This window comes from Narcine bancroftii, chromosome 3 (genome assembly GCF_036971445.1).
Source record: "Narcine bancroftii isolate sNarBan1 chromosome 3, sNarBan1.hap1, whole genome shotgun sequence".
Classification (NCBI taxonomy): Eukaryota; Metazoa; Chordata; class Chondrichthyes; order Torpediniformes; family Narcinidae; genus Narcine; species Narcine bancroftii.
Genome location: NC_091471.1, coordinates 355787337 through 355810935, shown reverse-complemented (window position 1 = coordinate 355810935; position 23599 = coordinate 355787337). Strand labels below are relative to the sequence as shown.

At 39.8% G+C, this 23599-nt stretch overlaps 1 protein-coding gene across 7 annotated transcripts in view; it reads left to right on the top strand.

The window, feature by feature from the left end:
- The window catches only part of rptor (regulatory associated protein of MTOR, complex 1), a 339346-nt gene that overhangs the window by 209159 nt on the left and 106588 nt on the right, over positions 1-23599 (top strand). For all 7 annotated transcript variants that reach the window (XM_069929956.1, XM_069929955.1, XM_069929957.1 and 4 more), the window contains 2 exons: positions 155-313; positions 21069-21187. In XM_069929956.1, coding sequence (XP_069786057.1) covers positions 155-313; positions 21069-21187 — 278 coding nt within the window. The remainder of the gene's footprint in view (positions 1-154; positions 314-21068; positions 21188-23599) is intronic.

Sequence of the window (23599 nt, the reverse complement as noted above, 5' to 3'; positions counted from 1 at the left end):
TTCCTCTTTTTTTTTTGCCAGCGGCCAGTTGCTTGAATTCCAGATTACAGGGGTTTTATTGTAATTTATTTTGTTTGTTGATTTAAATTGAAGAAATAGTAAATGTCAATTTCATGCTACAAGTGTTTAGTTTTTTCACCTTAATTTTTTTCAGCTGGGAGTTCAAATCCCTTCTCCCCTGGGTATCTAAGCACCAGCAGTAGTGCCAGCAGCACCCTGGGAAGCCCTGATAATGACGAGTACATCCTTTCATTTGAAACCATCGATAAAATGAGGAGAGTCAGTTCCTACAGCTCCTTGAATTCATTGATAGGTAAGACTTCAAATGTAAGTTTCTGACAGGAATTGTTCTTAACATCATTTATTTGGCCTCTTTAAAAGTGAACACTCAATTCATAGCAAAATGTGCTTTACCAAGATTAAAGTCCAAGGGTAGTTTAATGCTCAGTCTTCATTGTCGTCATATTTCTGCAGACCCTGAAAAGAGAGGTTAGATAAATCTGTGAATAAGTTCAATTCCTCCAACTTTCCATGGTATTTAATTTTCCCACTAGGAAGCAGTTGCAGTGGTCAGCAACACTTGGTTTTCTTCATCCTGTAAAGTATTATTTATATCCATATGATTTGTATTTTATGTTTGTTGTGGTATATCATCTGGCGCCTCTCATGAATTCAAGCAGACTCTGGAAGAGAGAAACTTATCTTGGTGCACAGGATGCCTTTCTTCAACTAAAGGGTCTGGTATCATGTCCTGCCTTTAATGTGAACCATTTGGGCTTTCACACTGTATCCTGCAGCCAATTCATTGTGTATTGCTACCATCAAGACATCCAATAGAATATTTTAATAGCTTGCTTGAGGGCCTGCTTTACCTCATGCAAGTTCAGCAGTGGTGTTCAAAATCTCCTATTGCGCCGGGCAAATACTCGGTGAATGGCCTATTCACAGCCATCACATAGGTTAAGAATAGCATCCGTATACTCGAGTTGTCAAGGACCAATTAGACCAGGATCAGCTGTTTGGCCAGGGTGACACCTATGCTCATTGACAATGTAGGATAGGATGGCTAAGGACACTATCATACACGGTTGCAATGACAGCTGCGCACATTCATATAATGCCTATAACATAGAAACAATATCCAAAACATAAAAAAAGGTATCAATTATGCTCAGAGAATTTACAGCAGCGTGTTTTTTGGAGAAATACACAACTTGTTGTTGGCTGGATTTTGATGCCTACAGCCTCTAACTTACGTTACTGGCTATTTGATTGTAATTTTCAGCCAGACAAATCACACTTATCTAATCATGTACAAAACTGATGTTGATTAGTGTACTGCTTGGATCGATCTGAGCAATTGCATTGGATTTTTCTTTTTAATTGGCAATTCTTCTTGGTATGCATTTCATTACCTCTTGGCTCATCTAGGTTTTCACTGAGCGATTCTCTCACTTCAAGTAGGTTCTATTTTTCTGATGTTTATTCAGTTTTGAAACTCTGCATTTGTTTAACATTTTCTTTCCATCTTATCTTGCTTCTCTTCCATTAGCATAGGTCCAGGCTCTTTCAGAGTAGATGTAAACGTGTGGCATTGATCCTACAAACAGCAGCGACTCTTCCATTGTAGGGCTGTTGATTCAGCAGAGCTACTGGCCAGGACACTGCAAATCTAGCCATGCAGTAGTGGAATGGGGTCTTCCTTTCCATCTACAAGAGTAGATAGAAATGGGAATCAGAAACTCAGCATCCTTGCTGGCCAAGTTGTACCCAATCTTGTCCCTTTTACCCGTTTTCAACCCTTATCCCTCTGGACGGGTCTCCCAACCACAGCATGATTCCATGTGGGCCACATACTTCCAAACCCACTGAGGTCAGGGTGAGTCTGAGGTCATATCTTGGTCCTCCCAGGTGACCTTGAGTGGGGCGGTGAGCAATCTGCCACTGAGGTCATCTGGCTGTCTCTCAAAAAAGTAGCTTGGCACTCCGCACTCAGTCACATTTGCTATCAGACCTCCACACAAGGCAGATTAAAGTGGAGGCAGATCTCAGGTGTGCATTATCTGCAACAGAACCAAGGATTTGAAACTAGTGAAGAAATATCAGGAACATGGTTTGAGCTTTGATTTTGATTTGGAGTTTTTATGTTCAGTGTATGCTTGCAATGGTTTTTGTTCTTTAAAAATGTTAAATAATATACTTTAAATGAGATAAATGCCTTTGGCATAAAATATTGCTCAGTCACTGCCACTGATGGGCCATGGCATGTTAGGCCGAAAGCCAGGTGGGCCTTAGAATGAAAAAGGTTAAGAACCATTGCTCTAAATCTTTCATATTCATTCACCTGTCTAATGTTTTTTAAACGTTACAATTGCATTTTCCTCTACCACTTCTTTAGGCAGCTCTTTTGATGCACCCATGAGGACCCACGTGAGGAAAAAAGTGTCCAACATGTCCCTTTTAAATCTTTCCCCTCTCACCTTAAATGTATGCCCTCTACCTTTAGATTCCCCTAGCCTGCGGAAAGTATGATGACTGTTTACCTTATCTATCCCCCATGATTTTATAAATGTCAAAGGCCCCCTCAGCCTCCCACGCTTCAATCCAAGCGTGTCCTGCTAATTCAAGCCCACCAGTCCTGGTAACATTCCTGAAAATCTTTACTTCACCCACTGCAGCTTAATAATGTACACTGCCCCCCATAATGTTTAGGTCAAAGACTTTTTTCCCCTCCTTTATTTGCCCCTCTACTTCACAGTTTTAAATTTGTCATTAAACAATTCAAGGCTGAAAAACAAGAATAAAACAGTAAGAGACATCACCCAAACCTAAGGATTACCAAAATCAACTGTATGGGACATCATTAAAAGAAAGTTTGTACTGGTGAGCTCAGTAATCACAAAAGGACTGGTAGAGTAAGGAAAACCTCCACTGCTGATGGTAGAAGAATTCTCATCATAATGAAGGAAAATCCCCAAACACCACAGATCAGAAACACTCTTCAGGAGGCAGGTGTGGATGTGTTGATGATTACTGTTTGCAGAGGCTACACAGCAAGATGCAAACCACTAGTTAGCCACAGGAACAGGACAGCCAGATTACAGTTGGCCAAAAAATATTTCAAAGACCCTTCAAAATTCTGGAATAGGTCTTGTGGGCAGATGAGACCAAGATTAGCCTGCATCAGAGTGTTGGCAAGAGCAAAGTGTGGAGGCGCAAAGGAATAGCCCAAGATCTAAAGCATACCACCTCATTTGTGAAACATGGTGGTGGGAGTGTTATGGCCTGGGCATGTATAGCTGTCACAGGAATTGGCACACTTTGTTGATGATGTAACTGCTGACGACAGTAGCAAAATGAATACTGAGGTGAATAGAAACATCTGCCCAAGTTCGAGCAAATGCCTCCAAACTCATTGGACGGCACTTCATCGGACAGCAAAACAATGATTCCAAACACACCGCCAAAGCAATTAAGTAATTTTTAAAAGCTAAAAACTGGAAATTTCTTGAATGGCCAAGTCAGTCACCTGATCTAAATCCACTGAGCATGTCTTCCATATGCTGAAGAGTAAACTTAGGGGACAAGCCCCCGAAAGGTGGCTGCAGTAGAGGCCTGCCAGAGCATCATCAGAGAAGATACTCAGGATCTGGTGATATCTACGAATTACAGACTTCAAACATCCAAGGGATATACAACAAAGTAGTAAACATAACTACATTAATATACTTAACATTGCTGTTTCCCAAATATTGTGGTGCCCTGAAATGAGGGATCTATGTATAAAAAATGCTGGTCTACATGGTCAAACCAAAATGTTCATAACCACCCTTGAATAAAATCTGGAATGTGCACTTTAATCACGTGAATGGTTTGATTACCAATTTAAAACTGCGGAGCACAGGGGAAAATAAAGGAATATAAAGTGTCTTTGTCTCAGGTATGATGGAGGGCACTGTATTTCCTATAGCTGGTGACCATAGCTAAGCCCAATCCTCAAAGGGTGGTTTGGCCAGTATCTTGTACAAGACCTTGATGCAACACTATGCTTGAGAATTGGCACCTTTGACACTGCTGAGGTCCATAAGTACTGCATTGAAGTTTCAGCCTGGATCTTGCACTTGATTCCCTGGAATAGAATTGGAACCTGCCTTTTTCTGATTCATTAACACAAGTTCTCCCAGCAGCACTGAGCTAAGATATAACAGTTGCTCTTGTGCAATGTTTATGAGGGAGAGCCAGCTGTCTCGCCCACGATTGCGGAAAAGTTGATGATAGGGGGCTGAGACCATAGTCATCAGTCAGCTCCATGTAAATTTAGTTTCTGTTACAACTTTGAAGTTGTGAATAGTAGTAATTTCACAAGGGATTTGTAATTGTAATAAAGACCGAGATAGGGTTCCTCCACCGTGAATCACAATGAGCAGAATAAGAATTTATTGTCACGAACATGTCACAAAATTTGTTGTTTTGCAACAGCAACACGGTGCAAACATTTCTCTAAACCACATTAGAAAATAAAATACTGCAAGTAAAGGACAAGGTGAGGTAATGTCTGTGGTTCATTGTTCATTCAGAAATTTGATGGCAGAAGGGAAGAAGTTGCCTTTGTGCAGCTGAGAGCTCGTCTTCAGGCTCCTGTACCTTTTCCCTGATGGTAGCAAAGTGAAGCGGGCATGGCCTGAGTGGCGAAGGTCCTTGAGGATAGAGGCTGCTTTCTTCAGACACCACCTCTTGTAGTTGTCCTCAGTGGAGTGAAGACTGGTGCCCATGATGTCATAGGCCAAGTTAACAAAAAATCTCTGGAGTTTTTTTATGTCCTGAACATTGGTACCTCCATACCAAGCAGTGATGCAACCAGCCAGAATACTCTCTACAGAACACCTGTAGAGTTTTTTGGTGACATACTAAATCTTCTCAAACTCCTCACAAAGTGTGGCTGATGATGAGTCTTCTTTGTGATGGCATTGACATGAAGGCTTCAGGACACCCAAGAACTTGAAGTTTTGGATGTTTAAGTTTTCCAAGTATTATGTAATAACATCCTATATGGAGTGAAACACAGTGTGACGGCAATCATGGGATATACAATGAATGGGAAAAGAGAAAACTATATTCAAATCGATATTTGCCCATTTCTTACCCTCTGCTGATTTTTAATTCCACTCTGTAAACTTTTTCAACTCTGATGTCATCAGTTCTCAAATGAAAACAGAAGGATGTGAATATTTATGATTCTGTGCATCATTTTAACATTGAAGCTGGTGGTGATGTCATCTTGGATTGTGGATTCAATCCTAATTTTTCCGGATACACCAGTATTTTATTATTTTGCTGCTGTTTCCTGAATAGGAAACCTGATGAACTTCCTCTCAAATGTGCACCAAGTTCCCATGGATTTTCAAGAGCAATGGTTGGCATTAAGATGTGGGAAATAAACATCTTCATGGACCAGGTCAGAGGGCCATAGAGGAACTGCTAACCATAAACACCGTATTAAAATGTGAGAACAAATCTGATTACCTGAAGATTGTAGAAGCTACAAATAGACTAGAAATTGAGATTGAGTTCAAAGTAGTGAGGATTGATTCATTTCCCCAAGTTTTCATTATAAAGGACTGTCCACAGTTAATGAATACCCATTTAAGAATAAACCAACCTGTGTCGGAAAGGCCTCAAGACAAATAAACTGCCCTGAGGCAAATGATCTATCCAAGATTAGTGAACAAGACTCCGGATATAATTTGTGATGGGTCAGTCCATCTTTGACTTGGTGACACACAAGAGGCTTTGAACCAGGTAGTTGTGAGGTTAACACATTCCAGAAACCCAAGCACATTATCCAGCCAGTGCTCAGGGAGTTGTTCACATAAAACTTTGGACCAAGGACTCATCTCATCTCCCTGAGGTGAATATGGAGATCAGATGAGCAGGGGAGTTGCCCTCTCCTCTTCAACACTTAACACAAGTGATCATGCAATTTGTTTAATTATATTTCATTGCGAAACAGTGTCATATATGAATTGATTTTAGATTTCAGATTTATTGTCAGAGTACATAGGTTGTGTCACATACAACCCTGAGATTCTTTTTCCATCATGCGGGGCAGAATTATCACTTATTGGTAGTGCAACAAAAAAAAAATTCTACACCACGTACACTTGTCAGCAAATAAAGAAATGTAAACAACTTGCAATACAGAGGAAAAAAAATCAATGAACTGCAAAAGTAAAACTAAGAGTCCTTAAATAAGTCCCTGATTGAGTTTATTGTTTAGGAGTCTTGTGGCACCTATACCTCATTCCTGATGGTAGCAGCGAGAAACGAGCGTGTGCTGGGTAGTGTGGGTCTTTGATTCTTGCTGCTAGCTCGTTTACCAATCGTACATCAGTGGCTGCACTTGATTTTTTTTTTAAAAATGATTTCCTCCATAACAATTGAATTGCTTGCATGTCAAGGCAGGTGCTGTATAATATGAGTTGCTTTATATTTATAGTTGTTAGAGTAATATAGCATCAGGTTGCATATGAACAAATGTAATAGAGAAACACCAAAGTTGCAAACAAAGATTTGCTTGAGGAACTCAGCAGGTCAGGTAGCATTCATGGAAGAAATGGTCAATTAATGTTTCACGTCTGGACCCTTTATCTTGAGCTTGTTTGAGAGTTTCAAGAAAACCATTTGTTTAGGGCTTTAGTTAAACTTGCAACTTTTTAGGATTCCGAGTAAACCTTGGAAATGGGCAGAAGGATCACAGCTGCTGAATACCAGAAGAGATTGTATGGGTGGAAAAGATATACTGAGTGGGGTACCACTGGTGCAGGTACCTGCTGCTTCTAATTTAATAGCTTGGATAAGAAGTGGATGACTGCTATGTTCAGATCTTCCATCAATGACCATCGGAAGTGGCCATGCTGGTTGAGCAGTGTTCAATTCCAGTTTCAATTACCACTAGGTTTACTGTAGGATTTGGGGAAATTAATGGTTAGGCTAGAAAGTGGTAAATACCACCAATGCTGCAGAAATGCTAGGCGATGACCACTTCCTATAGGAGAAATTCTACTTAACATTCAATGAGGTGACCATCCATAACATCTCCAACACCAACGTATAAATGATTACTGTTGACAAAATGTAGAACATAGACTTTGTTGAAGATTTAATGCCTTGATGAAGGGCTCAAGCCTGAAATGTTAGTTATGTATTTTTATCTTTGCTCTATAAAGTACACTGTTTTACCAGCTGAGTTTCTCCGCCATTACGTTTTTACTTCAACCATGGTATCTGTACACTTTTGTGTTTTACATAGAACATAGGGCAGTACAGTCCAAGGGTAGATCCTTCAGCCCCACTGTCTGTGCTTACCATAGTGCCAAATTAAACTAATCCTATCTCCCTGCACTTGGTCTTTATTCCCCACTTGTTCTTGTGTCTGAAAAAGTATCTCTTAAATGTTGCAAAGTATCTGCTTCCACCACCTCCCCTGCAGGTCACCTACCGCTCCATATGTTATAAAAAAACTTGCTCTGTAAATATCCTTTAAACTGTCACCTCAAAATAATGTCCTCTGGTATTTGATATTTCCATCCTTGGAAAAAGACAATGAATGTCTACCCTGTCTCTGCCTTTCATAATGTTATAAATTTCTTTCAGGCCTTTTTTCAGCCTCTAGTGCTTCTGAGAAAACATCCGACCACATATATGTCCATGGTTCCATAATTATTCAGTTACTGCGAGCAAGTCCATAGCAATTTCTAAAAAATAACAAGCTATAGGAAATTGTATATTGTGTACCCACACTGATCCTACCGCCCTGCTCTCTCCCCACGGCCCACACTGATCCCTACTTACAAATAAAAAGTTTACAGGTACACTACAGTATTTCATATAGCTTTGCTAAGTATATAATATGGTGTTTGCGCAATGTCTACATCACATAATGCCCAATTTTACAGAACATTGTGGACTTAAACGGCGCATACCTGTATTTAAATTGCTAATGACAGAAAAGCACGTCAGTCAGGCAGAATCTGTGGAGTACCTCAAGAACTGATTACATCACCTAAACCATAATTGTCACATATGGCATTGGGACAGGAACCTTTGTGCACACAACCTGGACATGTACCAAGGTGAGACCCTTCTGGGTGGAACTAGGGCAAGTCCTAGATAAAAATTATAGGTAAAGAATTCCCACAGGACCCAGAGTTGTTCCTGTTGGGAAACATAATGGGCATAAGACTTACAATGAACCTGTCCAAATTTCAAATCCATTTCGTAATGATCTCATTGGCAGTGGTCAGGAAGTGCACAGCGGTTACCTGGAAATCGAACTCGTGCCTGAGCATTACTGGCTGGAACACAGAAAAGCTGTGGTTAGTTAAGCGTTAAATGTTGAGGGTGGGGAGGGAGGGGGACGAAGAGAGATTGAACTCCGCATAAAACTTTCTAAAAAAAAAATTTGATAATTGTAAACTGTCGTCAATGACGATACTGTTAACATTGACACTGACAATGTTGATAACAGTTTTAAGTTTGGAAAATTATAATATTAAAAAAAAATGAATAGTTCATGAACCTTGCAAAGTCCCTCCAAGTTGAAAGCCATTCGTCTTGGAGAAATTTATTATTAAATTTTAAATTTAGACAACTGGCATGTTAACAGGCCCTTTCGGCCTTCGATCCCATGCTGCCCAATTGCCCTACAATGTGGTACATTTTGAAGGGGAGCACCGGGAATAAACCAATACAGACACTGGGAGAATGTGCAAACTCCTTACAGACAGTGCTGGATTCAACCCCCAATTGCTGATGTTGTCACAGCTTTGCGCTAACTGCTACACAAACCGTGCTGCCAATGGTTGCTGGGGTAAAATCTTGGAATTCGCTCATTTACAACCCTGAAAGAAAATCCTTCACCATAAATACAGTATCAATTCAATAAAACAGCTCACCACCAGCACTTCAAAAGCACTTGAAGGTGGATCATAAATGCACATCTTTCCAGCTACATTTTCAGTCTATTTATAAATAAAAAGGGAAGTGCCTTTGTCCATTAACCTATTTTTTTGCCCTTGTAACTTTAAAGCAGCTTAAACCCATAACATTCCAACTTTAGAGTCAGAGATGCTCCCAGTTGGCCATTACTGACTAAAAGATTCAAACTTCCCTGATTGTCCAAAAATGCCACATTTTTTTCCCGTTGTCAGCAGTAATTTCATGTCGGTTTCACATTAGTTCAAATCATAGACCATAAAAGGAGGGCATTCAGCCCAACATAACAATGTCATCATATTCGTAGAACTATCCAATTAATCCCACAATGCAGGATTAGAGCCATAGAACATTACAGCACAGAAACAGGCCCTTCATTCCTTCTAGTCTGTGTCAAACTATTTTTCTGCCTAGTCCCACTGACCTGCACCCAATCCATAGCCCTCCATACCTCTCCCATCCATGTACATGTCCAAATTCTTAAATATTAAAATTGAGCCCTCATTCACCACTTCAATGGCAGCTCATTCCACACTCCCACCACTCTCTGTGTGAAGTTTCCCATAAACTTTTCCCCTTTCACCCTTAACCCATGTCCTTTTATTTGTATATCACCTGCCCTCAGTGGTAAAAGCCTATCTACGTTTACTCTGTCTACCGTCCTCATAATTTTTAATTCCTTTATTAAATCTCCCCTCATTCTTCTACACTGCAGAGAAAAATGCCCTAACCTATATAACCTTTCCCTGTAACTCAGTTCCTGAAGTCCAGGCAACATTCTGGTGAATCTTCTCTGTGCACAGAAGTTAACATTTATAAAGTTCACCAGGCTTTGGTGCTTCAAAGGTAAATGGTTACCACTTAGGAAGGTTCTTGTCAGTTTTTAGAAAGAGATTTGTTGTGCACTGGATACCCTCAACTGATTCCTTCTTAATCAGCCACTTCAGTGTCTTGCCAAAGAAATCTGTCCCATTAGGGTTCTCCAGATGATAACCTCTTTCTTTCAGGTCACTACAGAGTTCCTTTTTGTTTCTCTTATTCCAAGTGAAATATTAGACAGCCAGTCCTCTTCTCTTGCATGAACCACAAGGGCTTTGACCAGGCTGAACCAAGCACTCACAACCCATCTTCCAAATGGGGGTTTTCCACAAGCTTACCAGCTTGTCCTGTTCCAGTCCCAGCTACTGCTGCTGCTGACTGTATCACTGTAGAACTAATCTCTCTTTTTTACTCTCTCTCTCAGAGAGAAAGCCTGTTTGACTCTCTCTGATTGCAAAACCATATGACCCTCTTAGAACAGCAAGTTCCCCTCCAAACAATCTGTGGCTCTGACAAGTTCTTTCATCCGTTGCCTTTTTGTAAACAACAATCCATTAGTGAAGTCTTTTGAGCACTCCCCAAAGCTTTTGCAAATGCTGTTGGCCCCAACATGTCTAGTATGAGCAGAGCTCCAGTATTTTAAATAAGATCTGTTTTAAAGTGTTTGTGTGTGACCTACACTAAAAGAAACCTGCCCCATTTTATCTCCCAAAAGCATATCGATATCCTGTCACAGTATATGTCCTTCCAAAATGCAATGCCTCACACTTGTCCACATTTTAAAAATTACGTTTCCTGCCATTTTTTTATTTTATTTATCCAATTCTTCTTTGAATGTTATTGCTGAATCTACTCCTCTTTTTTCCACTCTATATACTATTTCACAGCAAGAGAAAGGTTTTGTTGTTTCTGATAATTTACCACCAAGGAATAGAGGGATATATATCTGAGCATGCAAGGAAAATGTATCATGTTCGACGTGAGCTGAAGGGTCCCTTCCTGTACTGTACAGTCTATGTTCTTTAGGGGCAGCACATTTGACGTAGCGGTTAGTGCAACACCTTTTCTATTACAGCGATTGGGACCAGGGTTTGAATCCCGCGCTGTCTGTAAGGAGTTTGTACATTCTTTCCGTATCTGGGTGGGTTTTTACCAGGGGCTCTGGTTTCCTCCCATCATTCGAAACATACCGGGAGTGTAGGTTAATCGGCCTGTTACAGTGCTATATATCTAAATTTAAATTTTAACCTCTGCCATTTGGCTATAGCTCCTCTCACTGCTGAGAGCAACTTTACTGTTTTCAATGAGGAAAAATCTTCTTTCATCATCTCAATCAAGTAACAAAGTTACTTTGTTCTTTATTACTGACGGTTGGTCTTGGTTGCACCTTCTTTTCAGAGATGTGGGCATTGCACCAACTTCGCATGACCAGACATCAATGCTTTTATTTTTTGATTTGCTTTCCATTCCGTTTTCCCATTGTTTACATTGGTGAATCTGGCAATAGCTAGATTCCAAAGTTGCACACCTTGCCACCAGGTCTTTCCAGAAACTGTCTTCCAGCATCAATGATATTGCTGTCGTTCTAGATCACACATGTCAAACTCAGGCCCGCGGGCCAAATTTGGCCCGTGATATAATTATATTTGGCCCGCAAGATCATATCAAATATGTATTAGAGCTGGCCCGCTGGCCGCCGCGCCAGTATAGTAGATTAGCACAGCTAATACTACAAATCCCAGAATGCTTTGCAAATGCATTGGCGTCAGCCTGCTAATCGCCCCCACCTCCTCTCTTTACTTTCATTACCATCTGCGACCTGTCGCCTAACTCACATGTAATAAACCCCTTACGAAAAATGGCCAAACGAAAGAAAGAAAACAGGAGCTTTCAAGACAGGTGGGAGGCAAACTCTGACCCCAGAGTTTGATGAACTTGCATCTAAGAAGAGATGCCAAGTATCTGGTTTAGACCCAGGTGCATCAGAGTAAATCACAGTGTAGCAAGCTAAGCTTGGATTCATATTTTCTTTGGTTAACTTTGGACTGTTCATAGTTGAAAGATTGGATTTTCATTGAAGCAAGTTGTTATTTTTTTGACTTGTTGGCTTGTGAAAAAAAATACATTTAAAAGGAGCTTAAAGGCTATAGAGAAATATTATTTATTGAATATTTAATTTCTCATTTGTTAATGCTTCTTCTGGAAAGAGTTTAACCAAAACTATTATTAAACATTTATTTTAATAAGAAAGAGTTTAACATTACATATGTTGAAAGAAGAGAAAACATGCAGATGTTGTTGAAAATTTTCAATAAATATTTAGTTTGGCCCACGACTTAGTCCAAGTTTTTAATTTTGGCCCTCTGTGAATTTGAGTTTGATACCCCTGCTCTAGATCATGGTATCTGACCAAGTTTCCAAAGGAAGCTTGAGTGCTGACGAATGATTTCCTTGATTCCTGCAATCTCCTTCATCTCTTGCCAGAAAATCTGCAGCTCTCCTCGATTGAAATGTTGTCAGAATCAACTTTTGCCGAGTTTAAAGTATTATTTTCATTGTGACCCCAGGAAATTTGTCAGGTTAATTATTTGACAAGGAGAGCCAGGAAAGTGGAGTGGGCCAGAATACTGGATGATGAGCACCTGAGCTTTAAAGGTGAATGAGATATTTAGGGAGAAGGGGAGAAACTGTCAATATTGTGGGTTGACGATGTCTTGCTGAATTAGAAACAGAAAGCAACTGTATTCAAAATGTTGCATTTGATACTGAACTTGAAATGCTGTAACATGCTTAGACAGAAAATGAGGTGCTTCCTGAAGCTTTGAGTTTGACCCTCAAGTCTAGTGCAGATGGTCACAAACAAGCCAGCATGCTAATGGATTGGTGCATTAAAGTGATAACCTACTGGAAGGTCAGGGTTGTCTGATTTCTTTCTTGGAGAGGAATGCATCTTGAACAATGAATGCAGTAAGTAAGATGGGAATAAGTGCAAGTGATTTGCAGTTTCACCAGGAGGGATTGTTTGGGTCTCTGGGTTGTGGAATGCAGAGATATGAACTTCAATTGCAGTGGGAAAGAGTGTTGAGAAGGAAACTGGTTGGTGGAGTAAACCAGAGAGTTATGAAAGAAACAGTTCTTTCAGAATGCTGAAATGTCAGTGAATGGAAAGGAAATTTTGGTGGGAATTGAAAATGAGATTCATTAAGTGTGGATACTGTTGGGATGGAAAGCAAGAACCAAGGAAACCCTATCCTTGCTCTGTCCAGGCAGAGAGGAGACAAGAACAGAGATGGGTAGAAGTAGAGTTGAGATAGCAGTGGGTAATCTGTGGCCTTGCCGTAGATGATCGTTGCCAACCGATCACTGGAAACCAAAGAAACTAGAATGGGAAAAGTCAGAGATCGGCTATGCAAAGGTAGGTTGAAATTGGCAGCAAAGGGAATAACATTTTCATGTTTGCATAAAGTTGTCAATGTGCTGGTTGCAGAGTTGAGGGAGGGGACCTGAGTCAAGAGTGAGCAAGGACTGTTCCATATAACCCACTGAATGACAGGCACAGCTTCAGTGCTTGTAAGTTCCCATTGCTGAATCTTTGAGCTGGAATAAAAGTCTAACTGAGATGTAATCTTTCATTATTGCTGCGGCTAAAATTAATTAACTCCTAATCCTTTGTAAGATCTGATCATCCTTCCGAAAGGTGCTGTCCAAAACTGGATGCTGCATTTCAAACACGACTTAATCAGTATTTCATTAAGATTTGGTATACCTGTAATTGCTTCAATGTCAGATAGAGAGATTGGGATAAGATGTGATGGTCCTGACTGTCGAATGTCCTGTCAACATTCATTGTCAATGTTTAGATAAAATAGCCAATCAGATGAGGTCCCATTCAGTGGCATGCAAGATGATGTCTGCATTTTCAACAGTTGGGATGGATGGAAGATCCTTGATGGATTAAAACTATGTATCCCAAAGTTGTCTTTTTTTTTGGAGTGAGTGTAGAGGCAGAGTGTTGGCATGAACTGTCTTCTTTGGCTTGGCTTCGCGGACGAAGATTTATGGAGGGGGTAAAAGTCCACGTCAGCTGCAGGCTCATTTGTGGCTGACAAGTCCGATGCGGGACAGGCAGACACGGTTGCAGCGGCTGCAGGGGAAAATTGGTTGGTTGGGGTTGGGTGTTGGGTTTTTCCTCCTTTGCCTTTTGTCAGTGAGGTGGGCTCTGCGGTCTTCTTCAAAGGAGGTTGCTGCCCGCCAAACTGTGAGGCGCCAAGATGCACGGTTTGAGGCGATATCAGCCCACTGGCGGTGGTCAATGTGGCAGGCACCAAGAGATTTCTTTAGGCAGTCCTTGTACCTTTTCTTTGGTGCACCTCTGTCACGGTGGCCAGTGGAGAGCTCGCCATATAACACGATCTTGGGAAGGCGATGGTCCTCCATTCTGGAGACGTGACCCATCCAGCGCAGCTGGATCTTCAGCAGCGTGGACTCGATGCTGTCGACCTCTGCCATCTCGAGTACTTCGACGTTAGGGATGAAAGCGCTCCAATGGATGTTGAGGTTGGAGCGGAGACAACGCTGGTGGAAGCGTTCTAGGAGCCGTAGGTGATGCCGGTAGAGGACCCATGATTCGGAGCCGAATAGGAGTGTGGGTATGACAACGGCTCTGTATACGCTTATCTTTGTGAGGTTTTTCAGTTGGTTGTTTTTCCAGACTCTTTTCTAGACTCTGTATATTGAGGCCAAAAACCATTCCTGCAATTCAGTGCTTGGTCTTAATTTTTGAAGATTTTATTTCCTTTGTGCCAGGGTGAATTTTCAAGAGCACACGTGGCAATCTTAAAAATGAAAAAGGGTTGTAGGACAGCAGAGATAGAAATTTGTGTCATGTCAGTGACATCAGACTCTGAAAACTGACATTCTTTGACATCGGAGTGTGAAGTTTACAAGGCCATAACATAAATTACCTTATGCCTTTACTATGTAAGCAAAACTATTTATTATCGAACCAAAATCTTTCATTTTTACATTATGTAACTGTTTTAAATATTCAGTTACTGCACCATGGGAAACCTAAAAACTGCATAATTCATCATTTTGACAATCTTTTACTCTTAACAAGCCAACCATCCTGTAAATAAGACGCTTTTGACAAATGCAGTATTCCTATGCATGGATGTTAGCCGATTTCTCCCTGCTCAGTGCATTAATGAATCTAATTGCTTTTCCTCTAGACAAATGAAACCTGATACATTTATGATAATAGGTATGATTGATTGACAGTCAGTTGGATATGGATTAGTATTTCAGAAATTCTGCTGTGTGCTGCATTACTTTGCCAGTTGAATTTTGTGATGTTGCCATGCCTGCAGTTGTACAGCTGCCGCTCATTCCCCTGTTTTCTAAAATCTAGTGCATTCTGCATGTTTTACTTCATCTCAGAAGTTACTGGATCTAAATTAAACTTGCATGAACAAGCCATCCCATTCTTGCGTGTCTCCATGTTGACTCCATTTGTTTTTTAAAAAAAAAAGTGGTTCATTGTTCATCCATGTGAAAATTAACCAGCGGATCAAAGTCTTGAAGCATTCTCAACCTTGAACATTACAGTACAGAAACAGGCCCTTCAGCCCATCTAGTCCATGCCAAACTATTTTTCTAGCTAGACCCATTGGCCTGCACTCAAATATGTACTTACAACTATAAACTCTTGATGGCTTGATGTTGATTTGCATTGGGCCTCAGCAGTAAAATTGCATTCATTTGGAAGCCACACTTGTGAGCCTTGTAAAATAAAATCAGTCTAGGCTTGTGTGGCATCAGCAAACCTTAGCCAAATTCAGCAGCATGTGGATCAAAACGTGCTGTATGCCTAATCTTTAAAATTAAAAAACAATAGCAAGTCCACTGGAATTACCTGTAGCCAATTCGAGAAGGTATAAAAAGGACAGAATTCCTGAGATTTCCAGAAAAATAAACTTGTATAGATGCTCTGTTAAGTTTAGATCAGGTGGCAGTGCAATTAGTTTATTGATGCCCAGAGCTAAAGGCTGGATCGAGGAGAATGGTACCAGTTTATTTGGTCATTGAACTGTGAGTTTGAACATCCAGATTTAAGACTCAGTACTGGTGCTTAATTTAAAATACAGTAGGGTGAAAACAGACATCGAAGAATCTGAAATTTACAACAATGGAGGAGACTGTTTCTCCTGTATAGGAAAATATTTTTAGTTTTTAAAACTATGTATTGAATTGAATGCTCTCTCACACATACGCACCTCAATGAATGTTTATGCAAAAAAATTATATCCTTGAAATGCACATTAAGCCTAGAACTAACCCCTCCGTACCTTTTTTTAAAAAAAAAAGGAAAAGAAACAGAGGGGGAGAAGGAGGAAGATGGAAAAGTGCTGGCACCAGCATTTAATATAATCAAAAAAGAAATAAAAATATTAGATTACTAATAAAGGATGAAAATTAAATATAAAATATTTAATAAATATACTAAACTATCCGGGTATTTAAATAATTCAAATAAGGCTGTGAACGTGTTATATTCATTTGTAAGATTGTGAGTAATTTTCTCCAGGGTTATACAACTTCACATTTCCATATTCCAACAATCATTATGTAAGAGGGAATTGGACTTCCATGTTACTGCTATACATTTCCTGGCTGTTGCCAAAATGATTTTAATAAATTTGGATTTACTTTTGTGGAAGTTAACATTCATGACAGCCAAATTCACCAAAAGGAACAATATTTCCATGTCTAGTTCTTGAAGTAAATTTCAAATCTATCAAGGAAGAACACATGGATAACATGATCAGCGAGGAATTAACAAGAACTAGATATGGAAATTCCTAATAATTAGAGGGATGCAGTGTTGCTTGGTTACACAGACATTGTCTTCTTTGGCTGAACTGTGGATAATTTCTTGCTGATCATGTTATCCATGTGTTCTGCCTTGATGATTTGAAGAGTTTGTTTCTCCCTCTAACACCCTTTCTTTCAAGTTCCTCCATCAACTAATTTCATGAGACCTATTATCCTTTCTGTAGCTGTTATCTTGCGTGCTTGTTAAGTGAATGATAAATAAATGTCAAAATGTTCCAGAAGGTTTTCTTCTTGTCCGAATTCATAGATCACTCACAATGATTACCTCAGATCATACCTGAAGCAGGCTTTTGCCTATAAACTAAGTCTTTTGATGCATCCCAACTGTAATGTAATCAAGTACTTATAATGAGATGACATTAACTTTTAATCATGTCTCAACAGTTTGTCATTTCCTGAAGAAGTAAAATTATAATCTCCTCAGCAATCTGATCAGATATTGCTTTCATTTCTGCAACCTGCATTCTGCAGAAATTTTAATTATTGGTGAAGCTCTTGATGACAGATAATAAGAGAGAGTTTGCAGATCTTTCTAATGATGAGCAACTGGATAAAATATTGCTAGTTAATGAATATTAAAAATGTTTGAATTTGAACCTGCAATTATAAATAACAAACCAGAAATGTATACACAACTATCACCTTGTTTTATTCTTGCATTTTATCTGAAGAAAATGTAATCATTATGTTATGTGGTTAAAGTGAACACAAATTTGGCTGCCTTCCTGATCGTCTGATATTCTCACATCCAGATATAAATTTGATAACTTTGCTTTGCCACCACTTCTGATTGGAGTGAGATTGTGGAGTGATTGGAGTGAGATTGTGGAGTGATTGGAGTGAGATTGTGGAGTGAGATTGTGGACTGCAGTGAGATTCATTTATAAAACCCGCTATTTTTTAGGTTTGGTATTACCTATGCATTATTGGACTATGCTGTTATGTTAGTAAAAATACCTTTTTTCTCATTGTTTACAGAAGTTACTTTGAATTGCTCCTTCGCCCCCCATACCTCAGCACTTTTTAATACAAAACCAGAAAATGCAGGAACCATTTAATAGGTCATTCAGCATCTGTGGAAAGTGATATTTATCGGGGGTTTTTTTTCAGGTTTCCAGCATCTATTTTTTTAATTTTCAGCTTCCTTTTTTAGGTTGTAACTTAATCTGCTTCCACTATAGTTTCAGCAGGACTTCTAAGATCAGAATGATTTGCCATGAGGAAAAATCAAGTACTGTTATCACCTTTCTGATTCTTGTTTTGGTGATGATTGAGTTTACCTTGGAAAAAGGCAAGCATATTTTGAAACACCAATATTATAGCTCAAACTGCACTGCTTCAGGTACAGCAGCTCGAGTTTTCTCATCACCCATGCATTCCTTTGCGGAATTTCCATTGGCTTGATATTCTTGAAATAAAACATATTTTAGCTGGAGTCTATGTGAAAATATTTTCCCTTTTTTTCAAGCCATTAGTAGTAGAAGCAAAAACTTTGATCCCTTAGCTTTTTAATATTTATGCACATACACTTTTCTTGCATTTCCCACTGTTCAAGTTACCATATGGCATTTATTTAATGCAGACTCTCCTTGCTCTTTTATCGCTGCTCTTCTGCATTAGATCCTCAAGCTTCTTATCCATTTTACCAGTTGGCTTACCCTGTGCCCATCTGAAAACCTGCTGCTGTTTACTCCAGTAATAATGTTGAAATTGTCACCTTTTACCAGAGTCTGAATCATTAATTACATATCAAAATAAACAGCAGTGTGAATGTTGGACCCTGAGGGGCAGTGTGATTTCTTCCAAGCTGAAAGCCAACCATTCACTGAACATCTTTTGTGTTTAGCCAATTTCGCTGCTGTGGCCACCTCCTCCCATCCACGCCATCCCACAATATAAACGCATGCAAAATGTTTGATGTGATTTGCTACCCCAAGTCCCCCAGCAATTGCTTTGCTTTTAATGGAAGAGATTGCTGCAGTTTATACCTCATGCTATTTAAATAAGCTCCCTTTCTGGACTAAACTGACTTTGCTTTACAACAGACTGCAGGGAATCATACCACCTTCTCCACCTTGAACTCATTGGCTGGTCCCATTCAAACACTTTCACTTAGACCCCAAGAAATCCCTTGGTAATGTCCACCTTATTGATTTTTTTTTCCCCCCAGAAATGGTGCAGTATCTCAGACACTTGATTGTTTTAGTCACTTAGTATCAACTTGCTTCTAATTGAATTTTAATGTTTATTCCTAAATGCTTATTTATTGACATGCAATTTTAATACATTTGACTCTATAGCACTCTTAGCTGTTAAATTCTTCACATTACAAGAATTGTTGCAACTTCATTATCAATTGTTTGCCCTCTGAATTATTTTTTAATCTATATATTCCTTCAGCATCCCTAAAATAATTGTGTTCTTAGTGCTGTTAGTGAATGTATTGGGTCAAAATATGTGTTAGTACTGGGTTAAGAGAAATTTAGCTTGAATCAGTCAACAAATGAGTTCTGTAAAACTATAGAATAAGGGTTTTGGCAGTGTTTGCAACATCATGCTTCATTAATTACTTCACTGGTAAGGTTTGTTGGAAATTAGGGGGGGAAATCAATACTTCTTTTGTTCCACTTTTGAGAACTGTAGAAGTTCTGTTGAGGTGTGCATTTGAGAATAAAGCTAAAAGTTGACAAATGAAGTTTTAGCCACCAAACTAATACAAAGACGATTGTCAATTAAGAAAATTGATGCTCAATTCTTTCCCTATGGTTTAGAGCAGTGGTTCTCAACCAGTGGGACACAGCGTGTTTCCATGTGGATCTTTAAAAACGTTAAATAAAATCTTTTAATTAGATAAAGATGTGTTTCTGACAGAGCTGCCTTTGTGCCGCAATGAACTGCTTCATTCACATCAGTGGTTGTAACAATAATGCCCCTCTGTGATTACTGCTTAGTAAATGTGTATTTACATGATTTGAAAATATTGCTCAGTCATTGCTACTAATGGGCCAAGACATGTTAGGCTGGAAGCCAGGTGGGCCTTAGATCAAAAAAATTGAGAACCACTGGTTTAGATTCATACAGTGGGACAATATAGAAATGGACACTTCATCCTATGTCCACACTGTCCATTTGCCAACCTGCACTAATTCCACTTGCCTGCTTTAGGTCCACTTCTTTCTGTCCTGTGCCTATATAAATGCCTATCTATCTGTCCCTAAAGGTAGTTTCACTACCTCCTCTTGCAGCATGTTCCAGATCTCTGCATTGTTTTTAAAATAAAAACATATTATTTTCTAAAGTACCCATTAAAACTCTTTTTTCTTATTGTTTTTGATATTCCTTCCATTGGAAATTGATTTTGACTATCCTAACAATGCCGCTCATAACTTTATAAACCTCTATCAGGTTTATAAACCACTGCTCAGCCTCTTACTCCAGGGAAACCACGCCCATCCTAGCCAGTCATTCCCCATAAGTTCCTCCACTCCAGGTAACATTCTGGTGAACCTCCTCTGCACTCTCTCCAGTGCAACCACATCCATTCTACGGAGCATAGTCGAACCATATTTTGTAAAGTTGCAACATAACATTCCAACTTTTATATTCAGTGCCCATTCTATGAGAGCAAGTGTACTATGTGCCCCTTTTACCATCCTATCTACCTAGTTGCCACTTTCAGGGAACAATGGATTTGAACCCCAAGGTTTTTCTGTTCATCAGCATTTGTTAGCACCCTAACATTTATTGTATATACCCTGCCCCTTTTTGACTTCCCAAAATGCATCACTGGCTCTTGGCAGGATTAAATTCCATCAGATATTTACCCTGCTTTAGCTTTAGACAATTGTCCTTGTTATCCACCAACCTTTGTTTCGCCTGCAAAATTGTTCATAATGTCTCCCACATCACAGTACACATGAAAAACAAGAGTTCTGGCACCAGTCAGAGACAAATGATTAGAAAAGCATCCTTCCACCTCTATCCTCTGCCTCCAATCACTTAGCTCCAGCTGCTTCTACTGAAAAGGGAAGGTGAAAAATTCCTTATTATCTGGTCTATTTGCTCTCCTCACTGAAGCCTGACTTTCATCAAAACCTGCACTACGTCATCAACAGTTGTACTTCCACCTCACAGCCCCTCTCAAAACTGCTTGTGTTAAACATGACTACCATGGCAATCAAGGCTGCTTCAGGAATTCAATTCTGTTAACTTCAGTGTTTCAGAACTTCATATCAACATAACTCCATATCAAAGAGAAGGAGCTTCTACCAGCATTTAATTTTGATGAATGAAATACATTGATGGCTTGTGAATTCATTATCACTTATGGATGAAAGAAATTACCATCTTCTTTTTCAAAGGTGTGTCATTTAACAGTGTCTACACGCAGATTTGGCGCATTCTGCTACACCTGGCAGCGGATCCTTTCCCAGAAGTTTCCGACCTTGCTATGAAGGTGCTCAACAACACTGCTTATAAGGTAACTGAATGGAAAGTATTTTCAATTCATGTTAAGTGACCAATGTTTAGCCATGAATTAGAAACCCTAAACTCGAACAAGAATGCAACCTCGACTGACTTTTAAAAGACATAATACTTTGGGAATACTGTATTTTCCTTGAGGTGAGATAGACATTAGATGATCAAGGTTCTTTTTTTCACCCAAGTTCAAGTTTCTTTTTATTGTCATGTAACCCAAGCTCCAGATCCAAACCTCGGAATCGATCAGGAAGGTTTCAGCACCTGAGGCCCTTTGGGGATCCTTCTTGCCCTCAGCACCCTCTCAAATTCCAGTTCCGATACCTGGTTCACATGAACCAATCTCTAGTAGCCCACAGCCTGTGTGGGTCCTTTGACGTGTCACCCACAGACAGTATGAGTCCTTCGGCCTCGTCGCAAACAGCCTACAGACTGTGTGGGTCCTTCAGCTGCTGAACTCCTTGCTGCTCCACTGCCGTGGTCACCTTCTACTTCTCCCCTTGTCATCCAGAGTTCCTTTGCTGCCCAGAGTCTTCAACCCCTCGTAGTATGCTACCCAGCACAGTCACCACCATCTTGGGCACAAACTTCCATGGTTGCAGGATTTTTAAAAAAATGTCGGCTCCTCTAACAGCCTGATTAAAGCCTGTCTGCTCCAGTGGCAGCACTGCCTTTTTTTCTTGTATGATCCTCCGCCTACTCTTTTAGTTCATTGAATGTGAGAGGATGCAATAATATTGAAAAATTGAGTTGTCGGCTTTATGTACATAATTATCTGCCCTTCAGAGTGCATAGTTTTTCTTTATAATCTACAATTTACGATTAGGAAGCATGTTTCTGAAGTTCATGTAAACAGAGGAAATAGTGGCAGGTATAGTTAATCAATCCTTTGAGCCTGCCCTGAGTTAGTAGCCGAGCTGATTGCAATCCAAGCTGTGTATTTTCATCAACCCACTTCAAACCTAAAAATATTCAAAGAATCTGCTATCACTGCTCTTTAAGGAAGAGAATTGCAAAGGCGCAAGAGGAAAAAAAATCTCTCATCCGTCTGATGTGGGCGACTCCTTATTTTTAAACAGTGATTTCTAGGTGCAGATTTTCCCATAAGAAGATGTAGCGTCACCCTGTTGAGACGCCTCAGCATGTTTTGATTGATTTCCTCTCTCTTAAATTTGGCAAAACAAGCCTAGCTCTTCCAACCATTCATCATAAGACTGCCATTCCACTCTAAGATCCAGCTTCTGAATTGTACCAAAAGATATACCTGTTCACACATTTGTTTATATGTATTTGTATGTGTATCCGACCATTTTAATTGCTTTCATCAATTCTGCTCATAAGATGTAGTTTGATTTTATGACTCATCTGTCATGAGAGTACTAATTTTGTCTTACTGGAAAAGGTTAAACGTAAACATACTATTCTTAAAATTGAATATCCTCCAACAATCTGTTCACTTGAGTTTTCCAGTAACTGTCACTATATGACTTGTTCCTCTTTTAGCCGATCCAATAAAATGGATTTTTGAACTGAGCAGAAAGTATTAAACCTTTATGAAAAGAATATTTTTTAAAAGATTGTAGTGGATAATGAAAGAGATTCTAGAGTCAGAATCAAAAATGGATGGCATGGCAGCATCGCTTAAGCGATACTGACCTCCAGTGCTGGGTGGAGCTTGCAAGCTCTCCCTGTGACTACACCTTGAGGTGCTCCATTTCCTTCCCATCTCCCAAAGCTGTGAGGGCTGCTGGGTTAACTGACCACTGTAATGTTCCCTAGTGTGCAGGTGTTCTGTGCATTATGGGGAGAATAACAAAATTTATTTAAATTTAGACATACAGTGACCCTCGAGCCCATGTCGCCCAATTGACCGACAACTCCCAGTATGTTTTTAACAGTGGAAGGAAACTGGAGGAAACCTACGCAGACACAGGCAGAATGCACAACCCCCTGACAGCCCGGGAATCAAACCCTGGTCCAGATCGCTGACGCTGTAACAACATTGCGCTATCGCTGCATTAACAGTGCTGTGGGGTTAGTGCTTATGGTTAATGTGGACTCAGTGGGTCAAAGGGCTTGTTTGAATGCTGTATGAAGATGCTAGATTTGTTGAGAGGAAGCACATCAAGATCACTATAAATATTTAAGGTGTTCTGTGAACACCATCTTGTGTTCAGTACTGCCAGTCACTGAACCGGTGCGGACTCGAAAGGCCAACATGGCCTCTTTCCGCTCCGTAAATGTTTATATGGTTATATGGATTGTGTCGCAATGAACTGCTTCATTCACACCAGTGGTTGTAACAATAATGCCCCGCTGTTGAGTACTAGTAGAGTGCCAATTGTAACCAAAATTCCTTCTCCCACTCTGCTTTACACAGTTTCCAATTTTTCAGGAAGATAGTGAACTTTAT